The sequence below is a fragment of the Arachis hypogaea genome, chromosome 15 (genome assembly GCF_003086295.3).
Source record: "Arachis hypogaea cultivar Tifrunner chromosome 15, arahy.Tifrunner.gnm2.J5K5, whole genome shotgun sequence".
Classification (NCBI taxonomy): domain Eukaryota; kingdom Viridiplantae; phylum Streptophyta; class Magnoliopsida; order Fabales; family Fabaceae; genus Arachis; species Arachis hypogaea.
The window spans coordinates 1,257,907-1,270,253 of record NC_092050.1 but is presented as its reverse complement, the minus strand read 5'-3'; the positions used below and the strand labels follow the sequence as shown (position 1 = coordinate 1,270,253).

General features: G+C 32.6%; 1 protein-coding gene across 2 annotated transcripts in view; it reads left to right on the top strand.

Annotated features, from left to right (window-relative positions):
• Positions 1 to 12,347, top strand: part of LOC112747424 (patatin-like protein 2) — a 32,320-nt gene that overhangs the window by 19,564 nt on the left and 409 nt on the right. Inside the window, exons 1-5 of one of the 2 annotated variants that reach the window (XM_025795419.2) lie at positions 8,168 to 8,395; positions 9,152 to 9,511; positions 10,113 to 10,271; positions 11,694 to 12,032; positions 12,147 to 12,321. In XM_025795419.2, coding sequence (XP_025651204.1) covers positions 8,258 to 8,395; positions 9,152 to 9,511; positions 10,113 to 10,271; positions 11,694 to 12,032; positions 12,147 to 12,203 — 1,053 coding nt within the window. In that variant the 5' untranslated portion in view covers positions 8,168 to 8,257 and the 3' untranslated portion in view covers positions 12,204 to 12,321. Of the gene's footprint in view, positions 1 to 8,167; positions 8,396 to 9,151; positions 9,512 to 10,112; positions 10,272 to 11,693; positions 12,033 to 12,146; positions 12,322 to 12,347 lie in introns of those variants that run through there. The other variant, XM_025795420.3, reaches the window with a different exon arrangement.

Genomic DNA, 12,347 nt, shown 5'->3' with positions numbered 1-12,347 from the left:
GTCACTCTACCGGTTCATTGACCGGTCCAGTTCTTGCAACCTTAGAAAAAAATTGTGTGCAATTTATCATAATGAATAATTAGTATATTTTTTATATGAATTTAATTCTTTTTTTTGTTTTAAGTAACAAATCAGATTCTGAGATTTGGAGAAATAAAGAAATCTAAGGGTCAAATTTTATAGTGCACAAATTAAAGAGTCTGATTTGTGTTGAAATAAATATTTTTTTATCGTAAAATAATATAAATCAGATAGTCTAATTTACACATGTAAAATATTTTTAATATTAAAATACAAAAAAAAATCTAAATCTAATACTCAGAATTGGACATTTAATTTTTTTAAAATCATAAATCTATCTCTTAAATTTGTACACTCCACATAAAAAAAAGGTTTAATTACTATGTTGGTTTCTATAGTTTTGTGAAATTTTCAATTAGGTCTCTATATTTTTTTTCTTTTTAATTGGATCTCTGCATCAATTTTTTTTTTCAATTAGGTCCTTCTTAACAGTAATTGGCTTAATTATATAGGAACCTAATTAAAAAAAATATTGGTGCAGGAATCCAATTAAACAAATAAATATAGAGACCCAATTAAAACAAATTTTGGTACAAAAACTCAATTAAAAAAAATATAAGAATATAATTGAAAATTTTGCGAAACTATAGAAACAAATGATGGTTTATCAGTGGCTAAGAGAATGGGAGGTTGAATCTTAACTCCTTTTTCGCTTAGTTACTATTGCTGTCCTTCAGAACACTTGAGGAGATATTTCTTGTTTTTGTCTTGTGCCTAGCCAAGAGACTTTTTTGTTTTGTCTCGTGACCAGTGAGGAGATATTTTTCAGTTTTGTCTCTTATGCAACAGAATCAGAAATGGAGTAGAAGAGAGAGAAAATTACACCAAGATATATCCTGGTTCAGCTGCTAAGTGCAATGCAGCCTACATCCAGTCTCCATCACATCAATGATGGAATTTCATTATAATCATCTTTGATTACAAACACCAATTCTCCCTAGGAACTACCCTTCCAATATGGGACAAGTCCAGAATCTATTCCCAAAACTGAACTTGACTTGGTAACCCACCAAAATTTCAACTGCTAAGTGCTAACCCAACTTGTAAGGGGATTCTCACAGAATCATGAAACACAACACAGATGTACAAAGGACCTCTAAGAACATCAATAGCTTTTTCTTTTAATTTTATGCACTTTGTCTTTTTTTGCTCTATGACTTTTTCTTACAAACCTCACTGTTTGCCTTTTTCCATGAGACTCAAGATAGACAAAATTAAACAGAAAATTACAAAATAGAAAACATTGAAGGAGAAGAACTTTTGTTAGCTTAGGTAGCTATGTGAACACTGTGCTTTCACTCTTTTCCTTACTTCAAGCCCTGGCTGTTTTCCCTTATTTATAGAAGGGGAAGCCTCCACGGTTGAAACTGTTGAACCAAGCTAAACTTCTTCTTCTTCATGCAAAACCGGTTCGGCCAGAGAGAGAGGAGAGATAACTGAATGTAAAACCCAATATGCAATTACCTCTGTGTTTTCCCTTCACACCAAACTTCATCAATCCGAGCCATCCATCTTGACTTGCACTCCAAGAAGGATTCCTAGCCCTTGATGCGTTCTTGATGTATGACAGCTCCTTCTACTCCACTTTTGCTTCCTCTTTCACGTAACCTCCTTAGCTACCTTCTGTGATGGGTGAGCACAAATCAGAGACGAGCCATGCCTCTGAGATCTTCTTTCTCTGACCGAGAAAATCTTTTTCTATTTTTGGTATGGAGAGCATGAGCTTACTTCACCAAATCTTTTACTCCTTTTGGGTGAAGATCTCAGCCACAGCATACTTTTTGTTTTCTTTTTCTTGTCATCATTACAATGGTCTTTGGCTTGCTTCCAGCTTCTTCTTCATTACTCTGATAGCTTGCAAAAGCTTTCATGCTTTCTCTGTGAAGTGACCGAATGCAAGAAGAGAGATAAGAGAGAAAAGAGAAAACTTTTAATGGATTTGAATGAAGAAATCAAAATGAATTAATTCACTTCTATTTTTCTGTTTTAGGTAGCGTGTAGCATTGATGATAATAATCAAATCAATTGCTAATTTCTCTCTCATGGTTCCCATGTGATTAATGATAATTGAATTAAATTTAGAATCCATCATATGAGAGAGAGATCCGTTGGAAGCAAGAAGCATTTACTTTCTCTCTTTTCTTCATTTCGGACCAAGCAAGCTAGTGTCTAGCAAAAGATTAATTTAGGCTAATAGTAATGATTGAATCTGGCCCAACTAATTATAAAAACAATTCAGCCACTTAATATAACAATTTTTGCTCAAGGCTGAATGTACTGGGCTTTGTTTACCAAGATATTGGCCCAATTAACAAAATAATTCAGCCAACATTCACATACTAATTTCATAACCAAGGTTGATTCTCCTTCTCATATTGGGCTGGCAATTTTTTTTGGCCCAATAGCAAAATCTGCACAGCAAAATTATTTAATTAATACATATGAACCAAAATCAAGTTAATAATTTTGTAATTAATTATATTAATAATGTTTAGTCATCACTAATTTAATTTAAAATTTTTCAAACTCATCGACAACAAAATAATTAAACAAAAAAAAAAATATAGAGTAAAGTACCATTTGTACCCATGAAAGTTGAAAACACTGACAAATGTACCCACGAGAGAATGAAACTACCAAATGTAACCATCAATCGTGACATTCGTGGGACGAAACTAACCAAGCCTTATTCCGGCGTTGACTCCGTTAGTAACTCATCTTCCGTGGCACTCCTCGGCGTGACATGGCTTGGGGGGCCTCTTACGTGGATTTCTGAGCTGTGTGACCGTTATAATGTATCCTCAACCCCAAAATTTCCCAAATTCAAAGCTTGTTCCATCCCCAATAAGAACCCTAACCCTAGATTCACAAAAATCTTCAAAATTATACCGATGTCGAGGCGAAGACTGTTTACTCCAACTTCGAATGGCAATGGTAGTGTGTCTGGAAGCTCAAATTCAGGAAGGGTGCATGATAGGAAGTTTAATGGGAGATGTCTCTGTGGGTTGGGGGTGACGCTGTTACAGTCAGGGACGGCGATGAATCTTGGGAGGTGGTTCGTACGTTGTCCCAATTGGAAGGTAACTCGTTTTACATCCTGTTCTCTGTGAGTTGAATTGGTATCTGATTTTAGTTTTTCTGCCATGGATAGAACTCGGACTGCAACTTCTTTGCATGGGTAGACGAAATCGAAGGGCAATGGGAGGGTTTGAGGAGAGCACTGTCAGAAAGAAAGATGCAGGAAGACGCTAATGATGCTAACGTTGAACTGAAGATGCTGATGATGTTAGGGAGGTGTGAAGTTGAAGTTAGTAAAGTTAGGTTTTGGCTTGTGATTATATCAATGGTGGTGGTATGTAATGTTGTCTGCACTTTGTATTTGACTCTCAAGGGGTTTTGAGCCCAAGCAGTTTGCAGTGTTAGGGTTTGACAAAAATACCCATGTTCGATTATGTATCTGTCATTTGTAGACATGTGGAAGACAGAAAATGTCAAAAATAGTCTTATAAGACTTGTAAATTTGCAGAAGTTATCTATTACTAATACTAATTTCAAGTCATTTTTTACTTTTTGTTCCAAAATAACATGAAAGACATGCAAAATAAGCTCATAAGTACGTAGAAATTTAGCAACTGAAGTGTTCAAGTTATACTAGTTATAGGTATGAGTTTTCAACAATGACCATGCACAAACACCGAATACCAAAACATAAGCAATTGTAGGTATAGTATGTGACATATCCAATAATTGTAATCTAAACTGCCATGGCACAGTACCAAGAAAAAAAAACATAATATAAACACTCTTGCTTCAAGGAATTGGAGTGGAGTTGCTGCTGCCGCTTGATCCTTCCTTCAAGTGTGCAGTTGTTGACCTCTTTTTTGGTGGATGACGGAAGGCAGGCTGAGGCCACGGAGTTAAGCTTGATCCTCTCCTTATGGGAGTAGGCATGAATTCCATGAATCTGGAAGTAGTCCCCTGGGAGGCAGCTTGCATGGTTTGAGTTGTCACAACGGGTGGGACATCAGAGGCCGTGGGTGATGGAGTAGTAATAGCTGGTGTTGTTGGAGCAGACTGTGGTTGGTGAGTAGTTGGTGGTGGTCTTCGCAGATTCTTTTCCTTCCTTGGTGGCTTTTTTGTAGTTGTTGGCCTAGTTGAAGGAGACCTCACTGGATTAGGAATGGGTTGAGGAACTGAGTTTGTCTCCTACAACAGTAGAAATATATGATTGATTTCATTAAGAACTTTTAGAATGAAGTTGTAAAATACAACATTAGACTTACATTTGGTGGCTAAGATGCTGCTGCTTCAGCTGCTTCAACTGCTTCCAGATTCTCTTCCCAGAACATCTCCTCTTGTCTAGCAGCCTGATCCCCATCATCCTCAGCAGGTGGGTGTGGATTTGTACTTTGTCCCCCAGCACTCCCAGCCATGGCTTCCTTCTTCTTGGAACAGCTACGACTGTTGTGTCCAGTTTGCAATACATGTAACATGAATTTTCAAGTTGTGGACATTGAAAGCACAAGTAATGAGAGCATATGAATTATGGTTTACCTTTAGGCAATACTTGCAGGTGATGGGGCCATACTTTCTGGGGGCCCTATGAGGATCTGGGTGGGGTTCCTTTGGGGCGTCATTCTTTTTGTCTCTCTTCAACTTTGGCCTCCCAATCTGCTTCTTGTATACTGGGGGTAATATAGGAGGTAGATCAACATGCTGTCAGTATTCTTGACTAGGGACAGGCTAGATAACGTATTGATATGTGCTATTATATGCCTCCATGGAAAGCCAGTTATGTGCATGTTCCTCTGGCTTCCTATTCTGATATGCCAGTGCAGCACATGCATGCCTGCACGGCAAGCCAGTCAGTTGCCAAAACCTACATGAACAAGTCTCTTTCCTATATCCACCATAACCTTATGAGGCAGGCACTGAAGGTGGAGGCCTGACTGTTGATCGTCACTTGGACTTCTGTTGACTACCCCCAACTACATCTGGATTTAAATCTGGTTCCGGCTGTGAACTACTGGGTTGACTACAAGTACCAGGTTCTTGACAAGGCTGTGGGATGTACTGTGTGAAAACCTCGACAGATTCGGCAGACCCTTTATCCATAGTGGGAGCCACTGACTCCGCAGACACTGGAATTTGGTTTCCAGTTTCCTCACTTGCAGCTGACACATTTGGTTGTTCAAGTTGTGGAAGAGTCTTCTCCAGAGGTTGATATTGCGGTAAGTTGGGTTTAGTGGGTGGATTTGGTAGCTGAATGATCCTTGGTGCCTCATCGAAGGTTACCTTTAGTGAATGGGTGGGTATATTTGGTTGATCATTGCTGAATTCTGGTTGTGCTGTATTTCTTGGGGTATGATCGACTTCTTTCTCTCCCTCAGCATCCTCTGTTTGGGCATCCGGTCCAAGCACACCTCCTACAGTCTCACTCAATTTCACCACTCTCTTTCTCTTCTTCTTTGGGGTTTGGGGTCTCCTAACACACAATTTGGTTCTGTGCTTCACTGGGGTCCTACTAACATTTAATATCTCAAGCTCTGGTTCTGGTTCATTGTTCTCTTCTGCAATCTCAGGAACGTCAACTGGATGCTCGGTGAACACTTCAACTCTCCTCCCATTGGCAATGGCTGCTTCATACATACTCACCACATCCATGTCTAGTCTAAGCAATCTCAACCCACCATCCAACTCCTTCCCAGGTTCAAGCCAATAAAGCTCGCTCACATCATTGTACCCTATGTCCTTTACTAAGTCATTCATGAAGAACTTATTAAGCGTGTCCACATTCACTCTTTCAATCTCTGTTTTCTCTCTACCAACATATGCCAGTTTTTCATGATCACCCTTTTCAAATTTTCCTCTATGACTAATGACTAGTGTAATGTGGATAGTTGCCATCTGCAAACACACATGTATACACAAAAGAAATCCAATTCACAACCAGATCATAGCCACTACAAAGACACCCTAATAAAAACCTCATACCCACAACCATGCACCAAAAATCCAGAAAACAACGACAGAGAAATCGAGGCTTAGTACTTACCTATGGATGACACCACGCAACTCCAAGAGCTGACACGATCCACACCAACAACCACCCTCTCTTGACCACGGAGATTATCGTTAGGGCCGGAGATTTTCTGTGAGTGGAGAAGATGAACAGTTTAGTCTTAGGGCTCTACCCTCTGTTCTGTGAAACGCGCGAATAGGTTTACCTCTGATAACTGTTCAATTTTAATTTCCCTTTTTTTAAAAAAAATTAAATTTCGAAATCCAATTATATTTTTAGGTGATTGTATTTATAATTTCCACCTGGGAAGCCCCAAAGCCATGTCACACCGGGGAGTGCCACGGAAGATGAGTTACTAACGGAGTCAACGCCGGAATAAGGCTTGGTTAGTTTCGTCCTACGAATGTCACGATTGATGGTTACATTTGGTAGTTTCCTTCTCTCGTGGATACATTTGTCAGCGTTTTCAACTTTCATGGGTACAAATGGTACTTTACTAAAAAATATATAAATTCTTCCATTATTTGAAAACACTAATAAAAGCCCAATAACAAAAATAAAAAGCGTCTAGGGGCAACGTGAGGTCAACATACAATAAATGTGCCAAAATGTATGCCTTTTAATATATTTGTTATAATTTTTTTATAGTATTAAAAGTAATTTTTTATTTTGTTCATTTCTTAACTTTTATTAATCATTTTCAAGGGCAATGTATGTTCATTATTGTCGTTTATGCTCCGGAATATGCACTGCTGACGATAATTCCCTCCTATATGGCTACAACAACCCCTGTACTTTGAACTCGTTTATATATATATGTGTTTAAAGTTTAAACTAAGAATATAACTGCAATAATAACGCATATATATCGATAAACAATGCAACCTATCGTAATCATGGTGTCTATTAACAAATTTTAAAATAATGAATAAGAAAATAATAACATAAAATTATTATATTTAATTTAATATTTATAATTATATATATAATTATACACGTATTCTGTTTAATGACTAATATTGTTTAATTATTTCAGTCTTAAATAAAGAATATAAATAAAGTAGGCAAAAATAAAAAAAATATAATTTTAAACTATTTAAGACTTTTTTTATATTTCAAATACTTTTATTAAAATATGTTATATTTTCTAAAAGTAATTTATCGTTTTCAAAATAATATTTTAAAAGTTATGATACTTATATTTGATAATTAAAACAAAAAGTAGAAGGAGTTTTTAATAAGTATAGGTTAATTACAATAATAATAGTATTTGGTGAAATTACTTTTAAAATTTAAAATGATTTTTAATATAATAAAATTGATAATTTAATAATATAAACTGATTCCGAAATATATTTTCACAGGTATTTCTAAAAGTATTCATGGTTGTTAAAAACTTAAAAAACAAACATACAATATTTTTATTTACCAAATATAAATTTATACTTTAAAAAACATAAACACCTTTTAATAAATTTTACTAAACTCAGCTCATCCTTAATATTATCCATCTGCTGATTGTGTATGTGTTTTGATTTCTTTTGGCCTTTTCCTTCCTAATATTTTTTAGTGTATTGTGTATCACTTAAATTTTCATAAATAAAGAAATAAGACTACGGAAATAAATTATCACTCTAATTTTGATAATATCATTTTTTTATAAAGTTATGAAATATATAATATATAAAAACATTATATGTAGAGTAATATTATAAAAAAAAGTGAAATCACCATTTTTCTAAAACTATTACACATATGCATTTACAAGTTAGAAAACAACGATTAAAAATTGCAATTGGAACTTTAGAAGTTGCTAGACTACGTACCTTAACCTTATCATTTGTAATATGTTTATATAAATGTTACTTTCAACACATATTATTATACTCCACTGCAATTATAATAATACATCATCACGTGTTAATCTCAAACAATGCTTTATTCATTTATTCCCCCGCCCCAAAACAAAAAATTCATATTTTATTTCAATAATCCAATGCCTATCTCAAGCATTATCGTATGACACGAGCTCTATATATAGGCTTGATTCTTAAGCTTACACTCACGCCTTCCTTAGTTTGTTTGAGTACTCTTCTATAGACTCAATCTTTCTCTACTTTCTTAAGTGCTTAATTAGTGTCCTAATAAACCATAATGACTGGACTAAACTCATCAACGAAGCTACCACCTCCATCAGTGGGAAAGTTACTAACTGTCCTCAGCATTGATGGAGGTGGCATAAAAGGACTCATTCCTGCTGTTGTTCTTCAATTCCTAGAGGGAGAGCTTAAGGTTAGATATACATATTCATATTTTATTTAGTTAAAAAAAATACATTTTTCATTTTCATAAAATTATTTATATGCTTTTATTTTACAACAATTTTAAAAAATTATTTAAATAAAATTATTTTATTTAATTTAATATTCATAGTTTTATGCGTACAATATTTAATTATAATTACAAACTTATTATATATAATGTTACTCAATTATTTTGATAATAATTAAGGTACAAAATAAAATAAGTGATAATTAAAAATATAAAATAAAATAACCGTGACATGACGATATGTTACTGCTAAAATTGACATGTGATGACAAAATTCAACGTTAACAAGTAACAACAACTTAACATTATTATAAAAAGCGAGCTATGATTAATTAATTGCTGGTATTCAAATTATCAATTCCGTTATATTATCAACAGTATTTTTTCAACTTCTACCAAGATTTATTTATGACTGTATTTAATAAAAGTGTATTTGTAAAAGTATCTAATAAAAATATCTTTTTTATTATTATGTCTAATAAAAATATCTTTATAGATATATCTTTTAGATGTGTTTTTTTATACATATATTTAAAATATAATAATTAATTATTATTGATAATAAATTGACAAATAATAGATTAATATCCTATACTTTTTTAAAAATTATAAAAATTAACTACTCCAATATTTTTAACTGTTTACTGCTTAGCTATATTTTTTTGTTTTGTTTTAGATAACAACATACTGACCTAGATATCTGTAATTTATATATAGAAACTTGATGGAGAGCAGGCAAGAATTGCAGACTATTTTGATGTGATTGCAGGAACAAGCACTGGTGGTCTTATTGCAGCAATGTTGGGTGCTCCAGATGACAATGCAACCAACCCTCGTCCAAAATATAATACTGATGATATAAAAAAATTTTATATCAACGAAGGTCCCATAATTTTCACTCCTCCTGAAAAGCCTCATGATATCACCACTCCTGGGCCAATATATGATGGAAAAGTTTTACACGAAATTGTGAAAGAAGGATTAGGGTCAACTCGATTAGTTCAAGCGTGGACCAATCTTGTGATTCCAACCTTTGATATATTACGACTTAGTCCTGTTATTTTCTCAAAGTATAAGGTGCTGATTATATATAATCTATATTTTTCTAAGATTAAAGTATGTTTTTGTCCTCAACGATTTGGGATAAGTCTCAATATTATTTTTAATATTTCAATCGTCTTATTTAAATTTCTAACGTTTTAAAACTGACTCAATATTATTCTGCCGTTAGAGATTCGTTAACAGAATTGACGGCGGGACAAAATTGAGACAATTTTTAAAATGTTAGAGACTTAAATAGAACGAAAACGTTGGGATAAAAATGATACATAATAATTTTATTCTTTAATAATATCAATTTTTTACCATACATAGTATTCAATTATTTTTTAATCACATCTAAGTAAATTACACTTAATCATATTACTTTTATTTTAAATAAATTTTGTCACGCCGTCAATTCTGTTAACAGATCTCTAATGGTAGGACAATATTAAATTAATTTTGAAATATTAGAAACTTAATTAAGACTGTTGAAATGTTAGAAAAAACTTTGGGACTTACCCCAAACGTTAGGGACAAAATCGACACTTTACTCTTTTTCTAATAATCTAGAAAGAGGAAATAAAATTAAAAATAATGTTAAATAGAGTTTGTTGAAGAATCGTGATACGTGCAGGCTCAAGAAGATGAATTCAAATACTTGAATGGACTTCTATCAGATATAAGCATATCAACTTCAGCTGCACCTGTTTATTTTCCAGCACATTGTTTTACCTCTGAAGATGGTAACACAGAATTCAATATGACTGACGGTGCTGCAGCGGCCGGTAGTCCGGTAAATTAAATCATTATAGTTTGTATTTTCTAAATTATATAGCTTAAAATTAATTCTCATGAATAAATTAAAATCATTCTATACTCATTCATATATTTCTTCCTATTGGCTTAAATTTATGAAAAAAGTGATATTATTATCAAAATTTTTATATTAGAAAACTTCAGAGTTTGAGATAAACTCCAAAAAAAAGCATAAACCAAATAAAAAAAATAAGAGGTATACAAAAATAAGAACAAACCTCAAAAAATTATTTTTATTTAAAAGAGTGTATTAAAAATATATAACTATTTATATAATCTCTCATCTCAATTTAAATTTTTAGAAGAAGTAATATTACGATGGATGTCACTTAGATAAAAATGTCAAAAATATTTTTTTTAATATATTTTTTAAAAATTAAAATTTAACACATATAATCAATTAAACTGTTTTTTTTATTAAAATTAGGCCTGACAAATCAATTTAACCAAAAAATTAATAAATTAAATTTTGAACCGATATAAATTAATATTTTTTTATAAAAAATAACTACAATATTCCTATTATAAAAAATAACTAAAATACTTCTATTATATATATATATATATATATATATATATATATTTTTTGAAAACTCTAAATCCTAATCCTATAACGACAAAGAAGAAAAATGCTAGAATTTAGAATTCTCAAAATTAATATATATAATAAGAGTATTTTAACTATTTTCTATAATAAAAGTGATGTAGTTATTTTTTATAAAAAATAATATTAATTTAGACCAATTCAAAATTTGATTCACAATTTTTTTGTCAAATTAATTTTTTTAGCCTAATTTTGACAAAAATAACATAATTTAATCAATTATATGTGTTAAATTTTAATTATTAAAAAACATCTTTACAAAATTCGTTTTAAACATTTTTATCAGAATGACTTCTATTATTATACATTCATCTACTTAAATACAACTAATAATATGAGCTAATTAAGAGTAATAGTGGTTCGTCGTACAAACTTACACTAGCATAACATTAAGAGTGTGTATGGTTCAAATATTATTTTATTACTCAAATTCCATTTTTACGGGAATCAAATATATCCAAGGAGAATGTGGGAATTAAAATGATCGTATTTTGATTTCCTAGAATAAAACTTGCTTGAGAATAGCTTTTTAAACTTTGAACTAAACATGAGAATACGATATTCCCATCTTAAAATTCTTAACAATTATTTATAATTTTCCCAATCACACACACCCTAAGAATTTCACACACACCCTAAGAATTTCTTGCTTTCAATATACTTAATAAACCTTGATAAACTGAACTTTGATAGACTCAATTAAGGAATATTCATTTGTGCCAATTTATATAAAAACTTTAGGTGCATTATTATTTCTAAAGACAACATTATGTATGTATAATATATTCTTGTTAGGTATTGGTAGCTCTGAGTGAATTAGGACAAGAGCAAATGAAACATCCAGAGTTATACCCAATGATGGATACAGCAGACGACTGCTCTAATATTCTACTGTTGTCTCTGGGTTGTGGAGTTCAACCACCGGCGGCTGCGCCGGGATGGACCGTTGACGCAGTAAATCAATGGAATCAAATAGCATGGATGGCTGACCTTGATTTTTCAACGAATCCGCCTACATTAAAAAGACTCCCTGCATTGGAAATTACCGGTGCTACAACAACAGATGTAGTGGAGTATTATGCTTATAGTGTCTTTAAAGCTCGTCACGCTGAGCGCAATTACCTTCGAGTTCAGGTATATTCAGTTTTATATATGAATTTAAATGAAAAACGAAAATTAGGAACCAACTAATTTTATAATGTATTGCTTTTATAATTAGATAAACAATAACATTATATATTATTGCAGACAGATGCTCTGACCCAGATATGGATAAGGGGGACAATGCAGACCCGGATAACTTGAACAATCTGGTGAATATTGCGAATAAGATGATAGATGGAAACGTTAAAAAGATCAATCCAGTAACCTTCCAACTCGAACCCATCGATGATACTACTACGTATCAACAGGAGCTTATACGGTAATTAATATACATACATAAAGATA